Source organism: Stegostoma tigrinum, chromosome 6 (assembly GCF_030684315.1).
Source record: "Stegostoma tigrinum isolate sSteTig4 chromosome 6, sSteTig4.hap1, whole genome shotgun sequence".
In the NCBI taxonomy this organism is placed as follows: domain Eukaryota; kingdom Metazoa; phylum Chordata; class Chondrichthyes; order Orectolobiformes; family Stegostomatidae; genus Stegostoma; species Stegostoma tigrinum.
Genome location: NC_081359.1, coordinates 3782609 through 3806996, shown reverse-complemented (window position 1 = coordinate 3806996; position 24388 = coordinate 3782609). Strand labels below are relative to the sequence as shown.

Here is a 24388-nt window from a genome sequence, read left to right as displayed (position 1 = left end):
GGATACAATTGACCACATTAGCGGATGTGCAGGTGAACATCTGTTTAACGTGGAAGATTTTTTGGGGCCTGGGATGGAGGTGAGGGGGGAGGGGTAGTAGCTCTTGCGGTTTCAGGGAAAGCTGCTGGGGGTGGTGGGGAGTGTGGAGAGAACACGGCAGTCGTGGAGACAGCAGTCCCTCTGGAAGGCAGATAAGGATGGGGAGGGAAATATATCCTTCATAGTGGGGTCAGATTGCAGGTGGTGGAAGTGTCGGAGAATGATGCATTTAATCCGGAGGTTAATGGGGTGATATGTGAGGACAAGGGGAATTCTGTCTGTTGTTATTGCGGGAGGGGGTGTGAGGGCTGAGGTGTGGAAAACGCAAGAGATGTGGTGGAGAGCATCTTCGGCCACTGTGGGAAAAACAAGGACATCTGGGTGTCCGGGAGTGGAATGCCTGGCAGTTTGAGGCTCTGAGTTTTCAAAAAAAAATTCTGAAAGGTTGACAGGTTTAAAAACTTAAAATTTAACAATGAAACACAAAAAGGTGGAAAGAAAATCTCATGAGGCAAGAGCACCATTCTGCTAAGGAATACATTTTAAGGAGCTAGGTCTGGTTGAGTCGGCTGGTTCATCCCTTGGTAATTCAAGCACTCAATTCTGAAAACAAGGAGGCTATTAGTGGTGTGGCCTGTATACACTGAGGCTACAGAATAAAATCAAGCGGGAATATAGAGTGGAGACCACCATGTTTCAGATTTAAGGTTTTGAAGGAATTTAATTAAGCCAATTAATACTTTGAATTTGTTTCAGATTTAAGGTTTTGAAGGAATTTAATTAAGCCAATTAATACTGTGAATTTCAAACACTGGGGTCCAGTGCAAATTAGTGAGAACAGGAGTCACGGTGAGTGAAGTCAATGCAGGAGAGAACCCAAGATAATAAAATGTGAGGCTGGATGAACACAGCAGGCCAAGCAGCATCTCAGGAGCACAAAAGCTGACGTTTCGGGCCTAGACCCTTCATCAGAGAGGGGGATGGGGAGAGGGAACTGGAATAAATAGGGAGAGAGGGGGAGGCGGACCGAAGATGGAGAGTAAAGAAGATACGTGGAGAGAGTGTAGGTGGGGAGGTAGGGAGGGGATAGGTCAGTCCAGGGAAGACGGACAGGTCAAGGAGGTGGGATGAGGTTAGTAGGTAGCTGGGGGTGCGGCTTGGGGTGGGAGGAAGGGATGGGTGAGAGGAAGAACCGGTAGGGAGGCAGAGACAGGTTGGACTGGTTTTGGGATGCAGTGGGTGGGGGGGAAGAGCTGGGCTGGTTGTGTGGTGCAGTGGGGGGAGGGGACGAACTGGGCTGGTTTAGGGATGCAGTAGGGGAAGGGGAGATTTTGAAACTGGTGAAGTCCACATTGATACCATATGGCTGCAGGGTTCCCAGGCGGAATATGAGTTGCTGTTCCTGCAACCTTCGGGTGGCATCATTGTGGCAGTGCAGGAGGCCCATGATGGACATGTCATCTACAGAATGGGAGGGGGAGTGGAAATGGTTTGCGACTGGGAGGTGCAGTTGTTTGTTGCGAACCGAGCGGAGGTGTTCTGCAAAGCGGTCCCCAAGCCTCCGCTTGGTTTCCCCAATGTAGAGGAAGCCGCACCGGGTACAGTGGATGCAGTATACCACATTGGCAGATGTGCAGGTGAACCTCTGCTTAATGTGGAATGTCGTCTTGGGGCCTGGGATAGGGGTGAGGGAGGAGGTGTGGGGACAAGTGTAGCATTTCCTGCGGTTGCAGGGGAAGGTGCCGGGTGTGGTGGGGTTGGAGGGCAGTGTGGAGCGAACAAGGGAGTCACGGAGAGAGTGGTCTCTCCGGAAAGCTGACAGGGGAGGGGATGGAAAAATGTCTTGGGTGGTGGGGTCGGATTGTAAATGGCGGAAGTGTCGGAGGATGATGCGTTGTATCCGGAGATTGGTGGGGTGGTACGTGAGGACGAGGGGGATCCTCTTTGGGCGGTTGTGGCGGGGGCGGGGTGTGAGGGGTGTGTTGCGGGAAATACGGGAGATGCGGTCGAGGGCGGTCTCGATCACTGTGGGGGGAAAGTTGCGGTCCTTAAAGAACTTGGACATCTGGGATGTGCGGGAGTGGAATGTCTTATCGTGGGAGCAGATGCGGCGGAGGCGGAGGAATTGGGAATAGGGGATGGAATTTTTGCAGGAGGGTGGGTGGGAGGAGGTGTATTCCAGGCAGCTGTGGGAGTCGGTGGGCTTGAAATGGACATCAGTTACAAGCTGGTTGCCTGAGATGGAGACTGAGAGGTCCAGGAAGGTGAGGGATGTGCTGGAGATGGCCCAGGTGAACTGAAGGTTGGGGTGGAAGGTGTTGGTGAAGTGGATGAACTGTTCGAGTTCCTCTGGGGAGCAAGAGGCGGCGCCGATACAGTCATCAATGTACCGGAGGAAGAGGTGGGGTTTGGGGCCTGTGTAGGTGCGGAAGAGGGACTGTTCCACGTAACCTACAAAGAGGCAGGCATAGCTGGGGCCCATGCGGGTGCCCATGGCCACCCCCTTAGTCTGTAGGAAGTGGGAGGAGTCAAAAGAGAAGTTGTTGAGTGTGAGGACGATTTCAGCTAGGCGGATGAGTGTCGGTGGAGGGGGACTGGTCGGGCCTGCGGGACAGGAAGAAGCGGAGGGCCTTGAGGCCATCTCCATGCGGAATGCAGGTGTATAGGGACTGGACGTCCATGGTGAATATGAGGTGTTGGGGGCCAGGGAATTGGAAGTCCTGGAGGAGGTGGAGGGCGTGGGTGGTGTCACGGACGTAGGTGGGGAGTTCCTGGACCAAAGGGGAGAAAATGGAGTCCAGATAGGTGGAGATGAGTTCGGTGGGGCAGGAGCAGGCTGAGACGATGGGTCGACCAGGGCAGGCAGGTTTGTGGATTTTGGAAAGAAGATAGAAACGGGCCGTGCGGGGTTGGGGAACAATGAGGTTGGAGGCTGTGGGTGGGAGGTCCCCTGTGGTGATGAGGTCGTGAATGGTGTTGGAGATGATGGTTTGGTGCTCGGGTGTGGGGTCATGATCGAGGAGGCGGTAGGAGGTGGTGTCGGAGAGTTGGCGTCTGGCCTCGGCGATGTAGAGGTCAGTGCGCCATACCTCCCACCCACAGCCTCCAACCTCATTGTTCCCCAACCTCGCACGGCCCGTTTCTATCTTCTTCCCAAAATCCACAAACCTGCCTGCCCTGGTCGACCCATCGTCTCAGCCTGCTCCTGCCCCACCGAACTCATCTCCACCTATCTGGACTCCATTTTCTCCCCTTTGGTCCAGGAACTCCCTACCTACGTCCGTGACACCACCCACGCCCTCCACCTCCTCCAGGACTTCCAATTCCCTGGCCCCCAACACCTCATATTCACCATGGACGTCCAGTCCCTGTACACCTGCATTCCGCATGGAGATGGCCTCAAGGCCCTCCGCTTCTTCCTGTCCCGCAGGCCCGACCAGTCCCCCTCCACCGACACTCTCATCCGCCTAGCTGAACTCGTCCTCACACTCAACAACTTCTCTTTTGACTCCTCCCACTTCCTACAGACTAAGGGGGTGGCCATGGGCACCCGCATGGGCCCCAGCTATGCCTGCCTCTTTGTAGGTTACGTGGAACAGTCCCTCTTCCGCACCTACACAGGCCCTAAACCCCACCTCTTCCTCCGGTACATTGATGACTGTATCGGCGCCGCCTCTTGCTCCCCAGAGGAGCTCGAACAGTTCATCCACTTCACCAACACCTTCCACCCCAACCTTCAGTTCACCTGGGCCATCTCCAGCACATCCCTCACCTTCCTGGACCTCTCAGTCTCCATCTCAGGCAACCAGCTTGTAACTAATGTCCATTTCAAGCCCACCGACTCCCACAGCTACCTGGAATACACCTCCTAATCACCCACCCTCCTGCAAAAATTCCATCCCCTATTCCCAATTCCTCCGCCTCCGCCGCATCTGCTCCCACGATAAGACTTTCCACTCCCGCACATCCCAGATGTCCAAGTTCTTTAAGGACCGCAACTTTCCCCCCACAGTGATCGAGAACGCCCTTGACCGCGTCTCCCGTATTTCCCGCAACACATCCCTCACACCCCGCCCCCGCCACAACCGCCCGAAGAGGATCCCCCTCGTTCTCACACACCACCCTACCAACCTCCGGATACAACACATTATCCTCCGACACTTCCGCCATTTACAATCCGACCCCACCACCCAAGACATTTTTCCATCCCCTCCCCTGTCAGTTTTCCGGAGAGACCACTCTCTCCGTGACTCCCTTGTTCGCTCCACACTGCCCTCCAACCCCACCACACCCGGCACCTTCCCCTGCAACCGCAGGAAATGCTACACTTGTCCCCACACCTCCTCCCTCACCCCTATCCCAGGCCCCAAGACGACATTCCACATTAAGCAGAGGTTCACCTGCACATCTGCCAATGTGGTATACTGCATCCACTGTACCCGGTGCGGCTTCCTCTACATTGGGGAAACCAAGCGGAGGCTTGGGGACCGCTTTGCAGAACACCTCCGCTCAGTTCGCAACAAACAACTGCACCTCCCAGTCGCAAACCATTTCCACTCCCCCTCCCATTCTGTAGATGACATGTCCATCATGGGCCTCCTGCACTGCCACAATGATGCCACCCGAAGGTTGCAGGAACAGCAACTCATATTCCGCCTGGGAACCCTGCAGCCATATGGTATCAATGTGGACTTCACCAGTTTCAAAATCTCCCCTTCCCCTACTGCATCCCTAAACCAGCCCAGTTCGTCCCCTCCCCCCACTGCACCACACAACCAGCCCAGCTCTTCCCCCCCACCCACTGCATCCCAAAACCAGTCCAACCTGTCTCTGCCTCCCTAACCGGTTCTTCCTCTCACCCATCCCTTCCTCCCACCCCAAGCCGCACCCCCAGCTACCTACTAACCTCATCCCACCTCCTTGACCTGTCCGTCTTCCCTGGACTGACCTATCCCCTCCCTACCTCCCCACCTACACTCTCTCCACGTATCTTCTTTACTCTCCATCTTCGGTCCGCCTCCCCCTCTCTCCCTATTTATTCCAGTTCCCTCTCCCCATCCCCCTCTCTGATGAAAGGTCTAGGCCCGAAACGTCAGCTTTTGTGCTCCTGAGATGATGCTTGGCCTGCTGTGTTCATCCAGCCTTACATTTTATTATCTTGGAATTCTCCAGCATCTGCAGTTCCCATTATCTCAGGAGAGAACCCAGATGGTTTTGGTTGAGCTGATGCTAAAAGGTGTGAGATGGGACACAGACAATAAAACTTGAGTCTGGCGGTGACTTGGCTGGGGATTTGCAATAAATAGGTTGAAGCAGGTTAAATAGCTCCACAGAGACAAGTATCCCATCACCAAGTTGCCCTTTATTTACATTTGCGTAGTATTTGATACTGTTCTGGCTTCCTCAGAGCCAGTTCTCAGAGTTAATAGAACCTCTGACACTCCAGTTTATATGTGTCAGCCAAGGGTCCCTGATTGGGACCTTCCATAATAATTCACCAATCCAAGGAAAAACTTAAGCTCCAGTACAAAGTTGGGATTCACAGCACGTTTGATGGCCCTTATTTTATCTTCCAAAGGGTATAACCCGTTCTTGTCAGGCCTGGCCCAAGCAGGTGACCTGGAACACTCAATTTTGCCTACTAAGGTATACAGCTGCCTGGGAGAAAGGTCTAAAGCCTACGTGTAAGTTATCTAAATGTTCCTTGTAGGTCTTCCCTGTTATCAGCTCGTCATCTTGACAAAAAGCGACCGGAAGGAGATCCTGTAAAACTTTCTCCAATGTCTGCTAAAAAAATTGCACAGGTTCACAACACCCCAAATGGCAGTTTCGTATGCTAGAACAGACCCTTATGGATATTAATTGTAGCATACTTCTGGGAATCCTCATTGAACTGCAATCGTAAGTACGTATGGCTCATGTCCAGCTTTGTGAAGGACAACCCCTCTGCCAGCTTTGCATATATCCTCTATGTGAGGGATTGGGTATTTATTCAGCTGTGAAAAGCAGTTTACCATTTGCTTAAAATCCCCACAAAGGCAAACCAAATGGCACAGGAGACCATGCAGAATCATGGAATTGCTTCCTGGTCGACATGCAAGGTGGCCTTGGCTCCTTTGATATTCAAACTGTCATAGGGCTGCACAGAATAGAAACAGACTCTTTGGTCCAACTCATCCATGCCAACCTGATATCCGAGGTAAATCTAGTCCCATTTGTCAGCAGTTGGCCCATATGCCTCTAGACCTATCCTATTCATTGCACCAACCTTCATCACTTCCTCCGGTAGTTCCTTCCATACATGCACCACCCTGTGCATGTAAAAATTGCCTCTTAGGTCCCTTTTAAATCTTTCCCATCTCACTTTAAACCTATGTCTGCGAGTTTTGGACTCACCAATCCTGGGGAAAAGATCTTGTCTATTTACCCTAACCATGCCTCTCATGACTTTATAAACCTCTATAAGGTCACCTCTCAGCCTCCGATGGTCCAGCGAGAATAGCCCCAGCCTATCAGCCTCTCCTGTTAGCTCAAGCCCTCCAACCCTGGCAACATCCTTTTCATCTTTTCTGAACCTTTTCAAGTTTCACAACATTCTTCTGTGAGCAGGGAGACTAGAATTGCATGCAACGTTCCAAAAGTGGCCTAAATAATGTCCTCTATAGCTGCAACATGGCCTTCTAACTCCGATACTTAATGCACTGACCAATAAAGTCCCAAGACCTTCCTGAAAAATGTCCAGGTATTTAAATAGCACTCCACTCAGACAGCCATTTCTAACTGAGAAATGCTTGGCCAATCAAGGTGAATTTTTTTTCAATCAATTTCGCCCCATCAGGCTCAGGCCTGAGCCTTTTCCTACAATCAGTGGTAACTGAACCAGCTGCTTCTCATGTGAGAGAGATAATGGGAACTGCAGATGCTGGAGAATCCAAGATAATAAAGTGTGCAGCTGGATGAACACAGCAGGCCAAGCAGCATCTCAGGAGCACAAAAGCTGACGTTTCGGGCCTAGGCCTTTCATCAGAAGATCCCGGCTAGACTGAGAACCTATACTGGGGATACTTTGCAGATTAAGAGTACAAACTTCGGTCCCAGACTCACATGAGAAGCAAGAAAATAAAGTGTGCAGCTGGATGAACACAGCAGGCCAAGCAGCATCTCAGGAGCACAAAAGCTGACGTTTCGGGCCAAGACCCTTCTCTGATGAAGGGTCTAGGCCCGAAACGTCAGCTTTTGTGCTCCTGAGATGCTGCTTGGCCTGCTGTGTTCATCCAGCTGCACACTTTATTTTCTTGCTTCTCATGTGAGTCTGGGACCGAAGTTGTACTCTTAATCTGCAAAGTATCCCCAGTATAGGTTCTCAGTCTAGCCGGGATCTTACACAAACTTAAGAGTTGGAATCCAGAGTAAATTTTGTTCAAGACTGGTCCTGCAATCACTGATACAGCCACACCATTATCACCCTCCATTGGAACCGGGTTACCATTTAACCAGATATTCATTTAAGTGAAAACCAAAAGAACTGCAGATGCTGTAAATCAGGAACAAAAACAGAAGTTGCTGGAAAGCCTCAGCAGATCTGGCAGCATCTGTAAAGAAGAGAAATTAGAATTAACATTTCAGGTCTGGTGACCCTTCCTCAGAAATGAAATGTTAACTCTGAATTTTTCTTCACAGATGCTGGCAGACCATACAGAGCTGTTCCAGCAACATCTGTTTTTGTTCCAATGTTTATTTTATTGGTTCTGATTTGGATGTTGCGAAGTAATTTAACTGCTGCAAACCAGATGGGTAACCTTTCCAGAATGTGCACTCTCCTGGATACTGGGGTCTGCATTCTCTTACTCAATTCAGGCCTAATGGAACTCTGGCGGCAGTTGCAATGGATTGCTGGCCTGGATCCTGAAGTAAATGTTAACCATTTGCTCAAGGCTTGTCTCCATTTTTGGGTTTGGCTGTGGGCTGACCTAGAGTCCCCTTGACCAGGATATGTCCTGAGTGAGGCTATGCAATTGCCATCACTGAAGTGGTGACCCCCCAAGCTCAGTTGGGGTGGCAAGAGTATCCACTTCCATTGGCATACCCTGTAACTCATATGCTCCACTTGCTGCATTTTCTAATGACAAAGCCAGTTGTACAGCCTGTTTGACATCCAATTGGACTCAGCTAGTAGGTGCTTTTGCATGGTTACATCATTAATCACACATAGCAGTCTTTCAGCATCTAATTAAGTGTTAAGCCAAAGTCACATGCTCTGCCAATTGTCTTAACCTCGTCAAAAATCCTGACATGGATTCCCCAGGTTCTCAAACTGCTGAGCAAAACCAATAACATCTCAGAACTAGAGATGACTTGGGGTCATAATATGCCTGAACTAAAATCTGTCAACTCTTGAAAAATTTTAGTATCCGGTGCTTTGGAGGAAGTTAGGTTTCTAATAATTGAAAATGCTGTCGGTCCACAAGCTGTCACAAGAATTACTTGTTTCTTTTCAGCTACCCCAAGGTAAACAGCTGGATTGAACGAGTTAATCTTCCTAAATAATGCACTGGTGCCAGAAATGCTTATCCCAACTCAAAGCCAACTGTAGTGGGCGAATTTCTTAGGGGTGTATTTTTTTCTGTAGTCGCCACTAAAATAGCTCTACAGAGGCTGGTATCCCGTCACCAAGTCACCCATTATTTACATGTGCATTATACTTGAACACTGGTCCAGCTTCCTCAGAGCCAGCTCACAGAATGAACAGAACCCTGACACTCCTGCTTATATCTGTCAGCCACGACTCCCTAATTAGACCAGATTAACAGCCCCAGTCTGGGAACTCATATTCTATGAGGCCCACCTGGCTGAACTCACTACAGCAGGGACAGAAGCAGGTGATGTTACTGAGATGTAATAGATGAAGGTGAGCAGGGAGCCACTGGGCACAAGGTGGGGGGAGGTTCAAGTGTTATCCTATACCTACTGATGCCAAGTTCCTTGATCATGTATCAAGTACCTATCAATGAGGGATACTCTCCCACTATGAGGCCAAAGGCAAACCTGACAGTATTTGACTGGGTAATATTCAAGATGTACAAGAGAACCGTTCAACTTCCATTAAATTCCTGAGCAAGTTGATCACAAAATATCTACAGCATGTCACTAGACATTTGAGGTATAGTGGTAGTACCCTCTCTCTGGACCAGGAAGCCTGAGTTCAAGTCCCACCTACTCCATAGGCATGTAATAATGTCTCTACACAGGCTGATTATAAAGTATCTGAAACAATTCATTACTAAGTACTTTTGGAATCTCATGGCATAGTAATAATCTCCTCACCTCTGAGCCAGATGTACTTTGGTTCAACTCCCACTGCTCCAGAGGTGTGTCACAACATGTCTGAGCACGTTGGTTGAAAAATATCAATAGCATATTACTGGAGCTCTTCTGGTGCAGTAGCAATGTTCCTACTTCTGAGCTACGAGATCCGGGTTCAAGTCCCACCAGCTCCAGAGGTGAGTAATAGTGTATGTGAACAGGTTGATTAGAAAATATCTTCAAAGGACAACTGTTGTGCGCCCTCATTGCTGTAAAGAATCATTCCCTTTCAAACTTGTGGCACAGTGGTAGTGTCACTACTTCTGGGCCAGAAAGGCCGGGGTCAAGTCTCCAACTTGTGTCATAACATGTCAAAACAGGTTGTTTCTGAAAAAGGGTCCTGACCTGAAATGTCAATTTTCCGGCTCCCCTGATGCTGCCTGGCCTGCTGTGTTCCTCTAGCTCCACACTATTTTCTTTGACTCTAGCATCATTAGTTCTTACTATCTCCCTTGTTTAAAAATACTTTACAGAATGTTACTTTGGAGGGCTCTGGTGAGCAGTGGTACTCTCCTCACATCTGAGCCAGGATGCCTAGGTTCAAGTCTTAATGTTCCAGAAGTATGTAATGATACCTCTTGTGGCACATGGTAGTGTCCCTGCCTCTAAGGCAAAAGGCATGGATTCAAGTCCCATCTGTTCTAGAGGCATGTAACAACATTACTGAACAGGTTGATTAAGAAGTATCTGCAGGACATTGCCTCAGCTTGCCTTCAAGTCCCACCTGCTCATGTGTGTCATAACATCTCTGAATAGTTTGATTAGAGATGCCTATAGCACATCACTAGCTGGTTGGAATCCTGCATTAGGCTCCTCCCACCCTCAGTTTAATTGGGGATAGTTTTCATGACCCCAGGAATCTTAGGTCATTACCTCTATCCAAGTCTCCCACTTCATCCCTCCACCATCGTGTTCCCTGCAGTTACATTGTACATAAAATGTTGTGAAATCAGTTTATTAATAAAAATTGAGTGGACATGAGAATTGATGAAAGAACAATTCCTATGATTTACAAGGACTTGGGCCTAATTTGAACAATTAAAAAAAACCTAGTTACAGGTAATTTCAGGACTCTTGTCTCCATAAGAATGAAGAATAAATGGAATGGACTTGCTGAGAGTGCAGTGGAGTCTTTGACCATGGAAACACTTTAGAAACAGTGAGGCAAAGCTCAGGGTGATTAGGTTTGCTATTTAGTCTCTGCTGGGTATTTGCAAATACGCAGCAGAGACTAAGAAAGAAAATAGATACCTGATCCATGTTTGATCTTCAAAGAAACAAAATTCACTTGCAGCAATGTACACCGAAAACACATAAAAGAAATCCCTGTACTCCATGTTACTTCATCAAATCTGCTCTCCTTAATACATCACTACGAGGCTTCCACGCAGGTTTAAAATACAGAAAACTGCATACAGCTATTGGTGAAATAAATTGACAATGTACAAACGGAATATAATTTAAAATAGTATTGAAATTTCCTTCCTTGGGGGAAACACAATTAAGTCCAGGGCCAGAACTGTCACCCTCACTATTTTGCTCTGGCCTTTTAGCAGGCTGGAAATGCCAGTGATGTTTCATTCCCCATCTTTAGTGAGAATAATTTGGATATCCTTCTTCATTGCATTTTTCTCTGGTGATATAGGGTTCTGGAAGCCCATTAAAGGTTTGAGTGTTTGTGAACAGAGTGGAAAGGCTGCTGAAGAATTGAGAATAAACTAAAAGGCAAATGTAAAATGTTTTCAAATCTTCAAAGATCACTGCTAGATGCTGTATTATACAGTAGATATATTGTTATGCATGATTTATCATGGGGACTACTTTTCCATGGTAAATTAACCATGGCATTTATCAGTATTGTGTAACTGTTCACATGTACTGCAGTCATTTTCTAATGGAGAAAGTACCAAATGGCTGTGTTGTTTTTGAACTCTGACTTAATTGAATGCCTATTTTAGCAGCTTCCCAAAAAAATCCTTTTGAAGGCAATAAAAAGGTCAGCATCTGCTATCTTTCCATTGATTGACAGGCAGTTTGCTTTGAATTGCATAGTGATATCTTTTCTGTAAATGGAGATTAAAACTTACGTTATGATAAATGATCTATTATGAATCCTTGGCTGGGTTTCTAAAGCTTCATTTCCACAGGTTGTCTTTTTGATATTAAGCTTATAATAACAAAATGTCTTTGATGTGGTTGTTTTACAAATGGAGAAGGCTTACCAAATTATAAACCAATCAGCTAATTAAAATGGTAGTGTATCTTCCAAAATATTGAAACCTCTGCCTTTATCATTATTGATTCTTAAATCTCAAAGTGGGGAATCCCAAAGGTTCTCTGGCCTCAGTTTGAAGAAATTCTTCCTAATTTCAGTCCTAAATGACAGATATTTGTAATTAGACTATATTTTTTCGTACAACACAATATAGTTAACACTGGCAGGCTCTGTAAAAATGTTGCATTTGTCATTGATTGTATCTCATTCTTCTAAACTCTAAAGAACAAAGGCCTCGTTTCCTCTTTCTCCTCTCATAGGTCATTTCCAAGAATGAGTCTGATGAACCTTTGTTGTACTTTCTCCATGGCAAGTATATTCTCATGTGGGTAAAGAGATCTAAACTGTACACAATACTCCAGATGTAGTCTCGCAATCACATACTTGCACCATGGCTGCTTGTTGGTATGTTGGAAACATACCCCGACTTCACTCTAGCTTCAGTTCATCTGCTGCTGAAGTTTCATTCTTGCCTTCGAAACCAAATAGTTGCCCACTTTAATTCTTGCACTACCGGTGGCTCTATCTTCCGCTGTTGGGGCCCTAAACAGTGGGATTCACTCCCTGTATTTCGTCACCTAACCACTTTGCTTTCCTACTTTTAAGGCACCTTCCAAATTTATTTCTTCTACCATGCTTTCAGTCACTTAAAGAGTTCAGTGGTGTACTTTATTACAAAGTGCTTTCATGAAGGGTCATTTTATTATATTAAAGATGCGAGATAAAATTGTTAGTGTGCATTTTAAACACTGAGCTTGTTAATGATTGCATTTTTGTAGAATAACCATAAAATAATCATTCATTGCAACATATAATGAAAGAATGAAGAATAAAGAAAATTACAGCACAGGAACAAGCCCTTCAGCCTTCCAAGCCTGCGCCGATCGAAATCCTCTGGCTAAACCTGTCATCTATTTGCTAAGGGTTTGTATCCCTTTGCGCCCGACCCATCCATGTACCTGTCCAGATACATCTTAAAAGGCATTTGCCAATTAATACTTTGAATTTGTTTCAGATTTAAGGTTTTGAAGGAATTTAATTAAGCCAATTAATACTGTGAATTTCAAACACTGGGGTCCAGTGCAAATTAGTGAGAACAGGAGTCACGGTGAGTGAAGTCAATGCAGGAGAGAACCCAAGATAATAAAGTGTGAAGCTGGATGAACACAGCAGGCCAAGCAGCATCTCAGGAGCACAAAAGCTGACGTTTCGGGCCTAGACCCTTCATCAGAGAGGGGGATGGGGTGAGGGTTCTGTAATAAATAGGGAGAGAGGGGGAGGCGGACCAAAGATGGAGGGAAAAGACAGGTGGAGAGGAATGTATAGGTGGTGAGGTAGGGAGGGGATAGGTCAGTGCAGGGAAGACGGACAGGTCAAGGAGGTGGGATGAGGTTAGTAGGGAGGAAATGGAGGTGCAGGAAGGTGAGGGATGTGTTGGAGATGGCCCAGGTGAACTTGAGGTTGGGGTGGAAGGTGTTGGTGAAGTGGATGAACTGTTCGAGCTCCTCTGGGGAGCAAGAGGGGGCGCCGATACAGTCATCGATGTAACGGAGGAAGAGGTGGGGTTTGGGGCCTGTGTAGGTGCGGAAGAGGCACTGTTCCACGTAACCTACAAAGAGGCAGGCATAGCTGGGACCCATGCAGGTGCCCATGGCCACCCCCTTTGTCTGTAGGAAGTGGGAGGAATCGAAAGAGAAGTTGTTGAGGGTGAGGACGAGTTCGGCTAGGTGGATGAGGGTGTCGGTGGAGGGGGACTGGTCGGGCCTGCGGGACAGGAAGAAGTGGAGGACCTTGAGGCCATCTGCATGCGGAATACAGGTGTATAGGGACTGGACGTCCATGGTGAAAATGAGGTGTTGGGGGCCAGGGAATTGGAAGGTCTGGAGGAGGTGGAGGGCGTGGGTGGTGTCACGGACGTAGGTAGGGAGTTCCTGGACCAAAGGAGAGAAAATGGAGTCCAGATAGGTGGAGATGAGTTCGGTGGGGCAGGAGCAGGCTGAGACAATGGGTCGACCAGGGCAGGCTGGTTTGTGGATTTTGGGAAAGAGATAGAAACGGGCCGTGCGGGATTGGGGAATAAGAAGGTTGGAGGCTGTGGGTGGGAGGTCCCCTGAGGTGTTGTGGTCATGAATGGTGTTGGAGATGATGGTTTGGTGCTTGGGGGTGGGGTCATGATCAAGGATGTGGTTGGAGGAGGTGTCGGAGAGTTGGCGTTTGGCCTCAGCGATGTAGAGGTCAGTGCGCCATACTACCACTGCGCCACCCTTGTCTGCGGGTTTGATGGTGTGGTTGGGGTTGGAGCAGAGGGAGCGGAGGGCTGCCCTTCCCCCACCGCATCCCAAAACCAGCCCAGTTCGTTCCCTCTCCCCCACTGCACCACACAACCAGCCCAGCTCTTCCCCTCCCCCCACTGCACCACACAACCAGCCCAGCTCTTCCCCTCCACCCACTGCATCCCAAAACCAGTCCAACCTGTCTCTGCCTCCCTAACCTGTTCTTCCTCTCACCCATCCCTTCCTCCCACCCCAAGCTGCACCTCCATCTCCTACCTACTAACCTCATCCCACCTCCTTGACCTGTCTGTCTTCCCTGGACTGACCTATCCCCTCCCTACCTCCCCACCTATACACTCCTCTCCACCTATCTTCTTTTCCCTCCATCTTCGGTCCGCCTCCCCCCTCTCCCTATTTATTGCAGAACCCTCACCCCACCCCCTCTCTGATGAAGGGTCTAAGCCTGAAATGTCAGCTTTCGTGCTCCTGAGATGCTGCTTGGCCTGCTGTGATCATCCAGCTTCACACTTTATTATCTTGGATTCTCCAGCATCTGCAGTTCCCATTATCTCATCTTAAAAGATACTATCGTGTCTGCATCTACCACCTCCGCCGGCAATGTGTTCCAGGCGCCCAACATCTTCTGTGTAAAGAACTTTCCACGCATATCTCCCTTAAACTTTCCTCCTCTCACGTTGAACCCATGACCCCGAGTAATTGAGTCCTCCACTCTGGTAAAAAGTTTCTTGCTATCCACCTTGTCTGAACCCCTCATGATTTTGTAGACCTCAATCAGGTTCCCCCCTCAATCTCCGTCTTTCTAATGAAAATAATCCTAATCTACTCAACTGTTCTTCATAGCTAGCACCCTCCATACCAGGCAACATCCTGGTGAACCTCCTCTGCACCCTCTCCAAAGCATCCACATCCTTTTGATAATGCGGCGACCGGACCTTACGCAGTACTCTATATGTGGCCGAATCAAAGTCGTATACAACTGTAACATGACCTACCAACTCTCGTACTCAATATCCCGCCCAATGAAGGAAAGCATGCCGTATGCCTTCTTGATCACTCTATTGACCTGCATAGCCACCTTCAGGGAACAATGGACCTGAACACCCAGATCTCTCTCTTCATCAATTTTCACCAGGACTTTTCCATTTACTGTATAGTTCGCTCTTGAATTGGATCTTCCAAAATGCATCACCTCGCATTTTCCTGGATTGAACGCCATCTGCCATTTATTTGCCCAACTCTCCAATCTATCTATATTCTGCTACATTCTCCGACAGTCCCCTTCACTATCTGCTACTCCACCAATCTTTGTGTCATCTGCAAACTTGCTAATCAGACCATCTGTACCTTCCTCCATATCATTTATGTCTATGACAAACAACAGTGGTCCCAGCACAGATCCCCGTGGAACACCACTGGTCACAGGTCTCCAATTTGAGAAACCCCCTTCCACTACGACTCTCTGTCTCCTGTTGCCTAGCCAGTTTTTTACCCATCTAGCTAGCACACCCTGGACCCTATGCAACTTCACTTTGTACATTAGCCTGCCACGGGGAACCTTAGCAAACGCCTTACTGGAGACCTAGTATATGACATCTACAGCCTTTCCCTCATCAATCAACTTTGTCACGTCCTCAAATAATTCTACTAAGTTGGTAAGACATGACCTTCCCTGCAGTAAACCATGCTGTCTATCACTCATAAGCCCATTTTCTTCCAAATGGGAATAGGTCTTAGCCCTCAGTATCTTCTCCAGCAGCTTCCCTACCACTGATGTCAGGTTCACCAATCGATAATTACCTGGATTATCCTTGCTACCCTTCTTAAACAAGGGGACAATATTAGCAATTCTCCAGTCCTCCGGGGCCTCACCCGTGTTTAAGGATGCTGCGAAGATATCTGTTAAGGCCCCGGCTATTTCCTCTCTCGTTTCCCTCAATAACCTGGGATAGATCCCATACGGACCGGGGGACTTGTCCACCTTAATGCCTTTTAGGATACCCAACAATTCCTCCCTCCTTATGCTGACTTGACCTATACTAATCAAACATCTATCCCTAACCTCAACATCCGTCCCTTTCCTTGGTGAATACCGATGCAAAGTACTGATGCAAGGTAAACTGTTTCTCTAAACACATACACTACTGATATTGAACGAATCTCAAAATGGGAGTATTTATGTATGGTATTGGTCAATTCAATATATCTGTATTTAGAATATAAGGACATGTAGGCTATGTTCTGGGAAACAATGACTGGCTCTATATTTGTACATGACCTGTTGTAAATCAATCTTAACATAATCAATGATCACAAATCACATGCATTTATGATTGCTTGAATAGTTTATAAAATCACAACTGCTTATTTCACGATTGATTTTTAAAGTTTATATTGGGGATTTGTTTCATGGAACAATAATTTTGTAATATGTATACTGGCTTCTGTAATATGACTTTTGCAAAAGTGTTATAAACCAGGGTTGCCCAACCTTTTCACACAGGGGGCCACATTGTATATTGTCTCTCACTTTACTTAGGTCCCCGAAAGCAAATTTTAGACAGATAAAGCTGGCACAATGGTAAATTTGAGTTTCGGGGGAAAAAAATGAGCAATAAGTCAATAACTGACTAATTAATAAAACTGATAATTAAAATCGCTTGCAGCAGAGTTCACTAATAAAACATTTATAGCCTTCTTGATTAAGAAGCAGAGCAGAGATAAAAAGTAGCGAGACAGGCTAGACCCAACATTCTGAATATCAGAAAAAGGAAGGGGACCAGGATTGAGTTCAGGTGTTGATTTTAACTAACACAAGACTGTGTCAGCCTCCAGTGAGACAGACTCCAAACAGGACTCTGGAATGCATATGAAAGTGGGGTTGGAAAAATATTGCCTTTCAGCCTGGGTTCTCCTCCATTCTCAGCCTGCTTTACAGATATTATGCTGTGGGTGGAGTGGAGGGAGAGGGTGATGGGGCTTTGGGTCATCTCAATCACACTCATTTCGTCCGTGGACGCGCTCTCCCTCATGCAAACTCTTTCTGCCCTCAGTTGCTCAGGCATGCTCAATTCATTCCTCAATCATTCTCTTTCTCACTCATTCTCAGCCCCTCTTTGACTCTCATTCTTCCCTCTCTCCCACATTCCCTCACTCATTCATTTTGTTTCTTCCTCACTGTCACACTCTCTATCCCTCACTGACACTTAGTCCCTCACTCACCCTCCATCATTGCTTCAATCTTGGCCCTTCCATCATTTACACACGTTCCATCACAATCTCACCCGAATCCTTACTCGCAATTCGACATCCCTCAGTTTCACATTCACACTAGTTATTGTCCTTCCTTGAGACCCTTGCTTTGAGTCCCATAACCACACTCAAATTCCAGCCCTCTAACACACACTGTCTAAAACATTTTTCCTCTAGTGCACACTCCCTCATGCTCACTTCCTCTTGCTCTCACACAATTCTCCCCTCCCTCGCCCTCAAAACACTCATTCCTCCCCACACACACACTCATTAAATGCTTGCTCCCTCCTGCACATTCGCTCTCTCCCTTCCACACACATCCACTCTCACACTTACTTCCTCCCGCATACTCTTATATGCTAGTTCCTTTCCCCACACACACTCTAGATGCTTGCTTCCTTCCATATACACACTCACAGATAACAAAGTGTGAAGCTGGATGAACACAGCAGGCCAAGCAGCATCTCAGGAGCACAAAAGCTGATGTTTCGGGCCTAGGCCCTCCAAGGGTCTAGGCCCGAAATGTCAGCTCCTGAGATGCTGCTTGGCCTACTGTGTTCATCCAGCTTCACACTTTGTTATCTCTCCTGGACACACTTTCTCTCTACCACACACTCTCCCTCACAAGTTCTCTTCCGCTGCACAGTCTTTCTCATGCATGCTCCCTTCTGCACACATACTCACACACAGCTCTCTCTCTTCATCATTCATGCAATTGCACACTTTCTCTCATTTTCCCTTCAGTTTCAAACTCAGTCTCTTTCTTTCTCTCTCTCTCTCTCTCACACTCACACACACACACACACACACACACACACACACACACACACACACACACACACACACACACACACACAATAATGGTTAACACTTGATTATGACCTTCAAATGAATACTTGTGCTGTAAATTTTGGCCTTGAAGGTTATGTGGCTGGTATCAGGAGACTTGACTGAGATATTCAAAATATGGAAGGGTCTGGGCACAGTAGATAGGGACAATCTCCATATAAACATTGGATGTCAGAGCAGGTGTAGGCCAATTGACCATTCAAGCCTGCTCGATCACCCAATAAGATCATGGCTGATCTGTTTATCCTTCACTCTCTTGTTTATCTATCTCAGCTCTAAAAAATATTTGAAATCTTTGCTTCTATTGCCTTTCGAGGAAGAGAGGATGACTGTTCTGAGAAAAAAAAACTTATGTTTATCTCTTCTTGAAAGGGTGATCGCTTACTTTGAAACAATAATTCCTAATTCTAGGTATTCCCAGAAAAGGAAACATGGTCTCCAGCCCAGCTGGTCAAGACCCCTCAGGATCTTATATATTTCAATTACAGCACCTTTTATTCTTCTAAATTCCATTACATGTAAATTTAGTCTCTCCAAACTCTTAAACCAACCTGCCTAGTCCAGATATTAGTCTAATAAACACTTCCTGAACTGCTTCCAACCCACTTACATCTTCCCTCAGCTAAAGAGATCAATACTTTTAAGTAATACCCCAGATATGGTCTCACCAGTGCCCTGCATAAACAAACCTACTTTTCTGTTAAATCCCCTTGCTAGTAACAATAACATCTAATAACTTTTATAATTACTTGCTGCATCTGAATTCTAATGTTTTACAACTCATAAAAACATAGAAATTGTAGTAAATCATGGCCATTAAGCCCTTTAAGCCTGCTCTGCCATTCAACATGATCATAGCTGAGACTCTATCTCAATAACATACTCACATGTTCTCTGTAACCCTTGATAATTTTAGTGCCTAGAAGTCTACTTCTTTCTTAAACATATTGAGAGGCTTGGCTTCCACTGCCTTATGTGATGGAGAATTCCACAGTTTTATCACACTCTGAGTGAAGAAATATGTCCTTGTCTCAGTAACAAGTAGTCCAGGTCATATCCTGAGACTTATCTAGACCCCGCAGCAAAGGGAAAACATCAGTCCTGCATCTAGTCTGACCAATGCTTCAAAATTTTATACTTTTCCATGTGATTATTTATTCAGTGGGTAGTGAACCTGTGGAATTGTCTACCATAGAAGGCTGTAATGGCAAATTCATTGAATATATTTTATAAAGAAACAGATTTCTAGAAGCTGAAGGTGTCTGAAGGAGCAAGTAGAATGAGGTGGTGTACAGTGTTGAGTTAGAGGATCAGCCATGGTCATTGAAATCCTGGAAAGGACACAAATAGCCAAGTGATCCACTTCTGCTTCTATTTTACATGTTTCTTACTTTCTATATTTTATAGATTTCCTTTCATTCTTCTAAACTGCATTGACACCAGGTATCGTTGACGCAATCTCCCCTCAGATGAGAACAGCTACCATCCCAGAAATCAATGTAGTGAATCTTCGTTATCCTCCCTCTATGGTAGTATATCTTTCCTTAGGTCACACCACCAAACCTACTATACTCCAGGTGGTGTTCACCAAGGCCCTGTACCGCTACAGCAAAACATCTTTGCTCCTGTAGTCAATTCCTCTTGCAGTGATGGTCACTATAGCATCAGCCTTCCTAGCTGCTTGCTAGACTTGAATATTTGCTTTCAGTGACTTGTACGTGGGTATTAACATTTCCCAAACTATCATCATTTAAATAACACTCTGTCTTTTCCTACCTCTTTACACACATTATACTGGAATCATGAACAAAGATACCAAAATCTGTATGCATCTCAGAGCTCTGCAGTCATTCACCAACTGGATAATATTTCTTTTTTCATTCTTCCTGCCAAAGTGAACAATTTTACATTTCCCCACATTAAACTCCATTTACCAGATCACTGTCTATTCAATTATACTAGCTATATCCCTTTGTAGCCTTCTTGTATCATCTCTTCATGTCATCAGCAAATATAACAAAAAATTACCTTTGGTCTCTTCATCCAAGTGATTGATATAAGTTCTTAATATCTAAGTCTTCAGCACTGATCCCTGTGGTACACCATGTGTTGCATCTTGCCAGGCTAGGGAAAGATTAATTTATGCCTACTCTCTTTTTTCTGTAGCTAGCCAATATTAATCATAAAGTAACCCAAACAAAAACTGTTTTTATTTAACATCCTTATAACTTCTCATAAAAAGCATCATGCTTACAAGGTCTCCAATAAAGTCTCATAACAAGCACCTATTTGCTTGTTCAACAATCTAACAGATGGTGACACGTATTCATGCATTTCCTTTTGGAAGTCTCTTTGTTTTCTTTCCAACATTTCCTTCATGCTAGACAGGTCACTCCTCAACTTTCCTCAGTGATACGCATCTAATCTTGATAAGGGGCAAGACCCAACTTGTTTGAAACATACAAGTTGTTGAGGGGTCTTGACAGGATAGATGTGGAAAGGATGTTTCTTCAAATGAAAATATCTTGAACTGAGGTTCTTGTTTATTTTAAATGGACAATGTTTGTTTTTAAACAGAGATGAAATGAAAGTTTTTCTAGTAGGGGACTATACATATTTGAAACTCTCTTCCTGGAAAAGCAGTGGAAGCAGAGCCTTTGAATACTTTTAAGGCAGAGGTGTACAGATTCTTGGTAAGCACTGAAGTGAAAGGTTATCATATTTGGGCAGGAATGTGGGTTTGTGGTTACAATGAGCTCAGTCATAATCCATATGAATCTAGATATAAATGTATACTGTACCAAAGAGAGTCTAAGGAAGTGAGAGTGGTCATCGTAGAATAACCTTCCAGTTTTTCCTGGTCTCGGGGATGGTGCCAGCTCACAGGTCTGCTGTATGGCATGATTAAATATTATTAATCTTAGGGAAAGAAAATCTGATTTATGACTAAGTTATGACGAAGTCCATTTCTGCAACACCATGTGCATTATCCTCATTGTCCCCCTCTGTTACATCCTCAATAAACTCCAGCAAGTTAGTTGAACATGATTTTCTGTTAAATCAATGCTGGGTTTCCTTAATTATTCCTCATTTGTCCACATGACTATCAGTTTTGCACAAAATTAATGTTTCTCTCTCAAAAACAGAAATTGCTGGAAAAGTTCAGTAGGTCTGACAGCATCTGTCTAGAGAAATCAGAGTTAACGTTTTGGTTCGAGTAAGCCTTCCTCAGAACTGGATGTCAGAGTTTTCTCTAAGTTTGCCCATGACCACAGTTAAACAGGCCTGTTGTTGCTGGGCTTATCTTTAAACCTTCTTTTGAACAAGCTTAAACCAATCTAGTGTCTGAATTAATTCCTCTGCCACATTGCAAAATTAAAACTCTAAACATTTATGTAATGTAATCATGAAATGTGGCACCCACCCATCAAGATCAATAGAAGATGAGATAAACAGGTGTATCATTAAAGAGAGATAATGGGAACTGCAGAAGCTGAAGAATCCGAGATAACAATGCATAGAGCTAGATGAACACAGCAGGCCAAGCAGCATCTTAGGAGCACAAAGGCTGATGTTTTGGGCCTAGACCCTTCATCAGGGTCTAGGCCCAAAACGCCAGCTTTTGTGGTCCTAAGATGCTGCTTGGCCTGCTGTGTTCATCCAGCTATACACTTTGGTATCATTAAAGAGGTTTGGTTGACCATTAACTTCACTGAAATATTGTACCTATGCGGTTGAAGAGGTTTGGAAATAGCCTCAGAATACAATTTAACCTACAGATTTCTTACTTTAAAATCCTTCAAAATCTCTCTTTAGCACACTTGCAGAATAAAGTACATCTTACCAGAGCCTGCTGATATGATAAGTGAAATTGCATTAATTGAAAAGCAATTTGTACAGAAAAGGAAGTTTTGAGTACTCTCCAGTGTAGAAACAATGCATTACAGAAATTTACAGTGTTTCATTTTTGAAAACAATCCTGCAAATAATTCAAATGAGTTAGGCACAAGCAATGCAAGGTGCATGCATAATAACATAGAATTTTTCTTTTACCCTGGTTCCAAGGCTTCAAAACAGGCCATTGTGAACTTGGACTTGTAGTTTTTCGAGTATCTGTAAGAGCCATGACACAAAGACATAAAATTGATATGTCTGCTAAGATTGAAATAAGCACCAAATATGAAAAATATTTATTTTCAGGATATCTCTGGCATTATGAATAACATGAATAAACATGAAGCACTTTACTCATTGAGTGGCTGTAAATTTTGATAGTTATATGTACTAAGGCAAGAGATAAGATGCATATGTTTCTGAACATATAAAGTTTACTTCACAGTATTGATTTGCAAACAAGTGCTGACAACAGCCAAGTGGAATTAACATCTTTCTGACAGGAGCCGTTTGAAGAAGCACATTAGGTCTGCTCCTGACATTGACAGATTCTGTGCCCCACAGAACTGTGCCTCGCCATTTTAATCTATTTTCTAAACTGTGTCTTTTCTGGAGACAGCATGAGCACTCTGTGCCTTAAATCCCTTTGAAACAACATCAAATAGGTACAGTACTCACCTTTAGGTCTTGCTGTCCGTTTCCTTCGGTCTCTGAATGCTGCACCTGACTGCAAGGCCTCTAGCAGGCTATCCATCACACCTGTCTCATCACCCTCTGTGGGAAAGGATTGAAGGAATTTTATTAGCCCTAAGGGTTACCATGGCAATGTCAAAGACAACAGGGAAAGACCACTATGTTATGACTAAAGCCACCAATTTCAGAACCAGACAAGCCCTTAACTTAATCATAAATCAGCTTTCCTCTTACCAAGGTTAGTCACGTTTTAGATTTGTTCGTACACAATAAATAAAGTTCAAAGTTGAATTGATTCACCTTTGACTATTGCTTTCAGTGGGTAAAATCAACAGCTAGATTGAACAGATTTTGTCACACAATGAATTTCATAACAACTAGACTGCCTGCTAGTTTTCTGCATGCTGAAGAGCTTCACTTCTAATGGACTGCAGTGTTCATTGAACAATTGTCACAAAAAATGAAAAGGCTTATTCCACAGATCAGAAATAAAGGTCAACACAATCTACTATTTATGCCATATTCTTGTCATGTTCACTCTCCACTTCACCAGTCACACAGATGATGAGGCTGGCATCAACACGATCAATCATTCTTTAAACACATCTCAAAAGCTAATACTTCCTGTATTGGCATTTTGTTTCACAGACAGGTTGGCTTATACTACAAAGCAAAGGTTTTATCTAAATAAATCACCTGTGAAAGGTTGAGAACATTGCTGACCTTTATTCATTCTGTGCAATTTTAAATGAAATTATTGTCTCAGGAATCATCTGTCATTTGAAGCAAATAAACTATCTAAATATTATTTGAATTCTTTGTTAGTTGATTTTATTTGAAACCCTACACAAAACAGCAAGCAAAGAAAATGATGCAGCGTTCATTTCTCAAATGGTGTAGGAAATGGAGTGTTAATCACTATCTGAATAAAACAAATCAAAATTGGAGTTTTATATTGATACATAACATTTGTGCAAATATTTGAAGACAAGTTTAAGATAATAACTCATAAATATTCTATTCTAGCTTGGCTCACAGGATTACTTTACCGTTCAGTGTAAAACAATGCACAGTAACAGCATTGTAAAGTAAAGAGAGAAAACTAGATGGTAATATAAAACAGACAGCAGAACTTTCAAGAAGTTTTTAAATAGGAAAACAGCAACTAAAACCAACGTTGGTTACCTAGTGTGTGAATTAGGGAAAGCTGGAGAAGATACTTCTCCAAAAAGTTGAATTGCCAAGAAGTAAATGGGATGGAGCAATAACAACACTCAATGGGGAAAAGGGACTGGGAAGAGTATTAGATCAAAAGGCTGACAAGTTTTCAGGGCTAGCTAGCTGACATTCTACATTTTTAAGAAGGAACGGGTGAAGTAGTAGTGACTCTAATCTTCCAAAATTTGTAAGATTTGGAAGAGTCCCAGCAGATCAGAAAATAGTGCATTTAATAAAGGAAAGAAACAAAAAGCAGAGAATTACAAGCAAGTTAGCCTAATATCCAACAGAGGAAAATTAATTGAACATATTATTTAGGAGATTACAGCAAGCTATTTAAAAATAATCACACTGCCTTGCTTTTTGTGCAGACGACATATGTAGGCATTTTCTATATTGCTGGGCGGATGCCAGTGTTGTACGTCTACTGGAACAGTTATTCGTGGTACAGCTAGCTCGGAAGCACAGGTCTTCAGTTCATTTCAGCTGTTGTCCATTTGGTGTAAGCAAACGC

The 24388-nt window shown here is 44.8% G+C and overlaps 1 protein-coding gene across 1 annotated transcript in view; it reads right to left on the bottom strand.

The window, feature by feature from the left end:
* LOC125453325 (protein diaphanous homolog 3-like) overlaps nt 1-24388 on the bottom strand; it is a 507084-nt gene that overhangs the window by 63079 nt on the left and 419617 nt on the right. The window contains exons 26-27 of the mRNA XM_059646411.1: nt 22642-22737; nt 22123-22182 (exon numbers count right to left, since the gene is read on the bottom strand). Coding sequence (XP_059502394.1) covers nt 22123-22182; nt 22642-22737 — 156 coding nt within the window. The remainder of the gene's footprint in view (nt 1-22122; nt 22183-22641; nt 22738-24388) is intronic.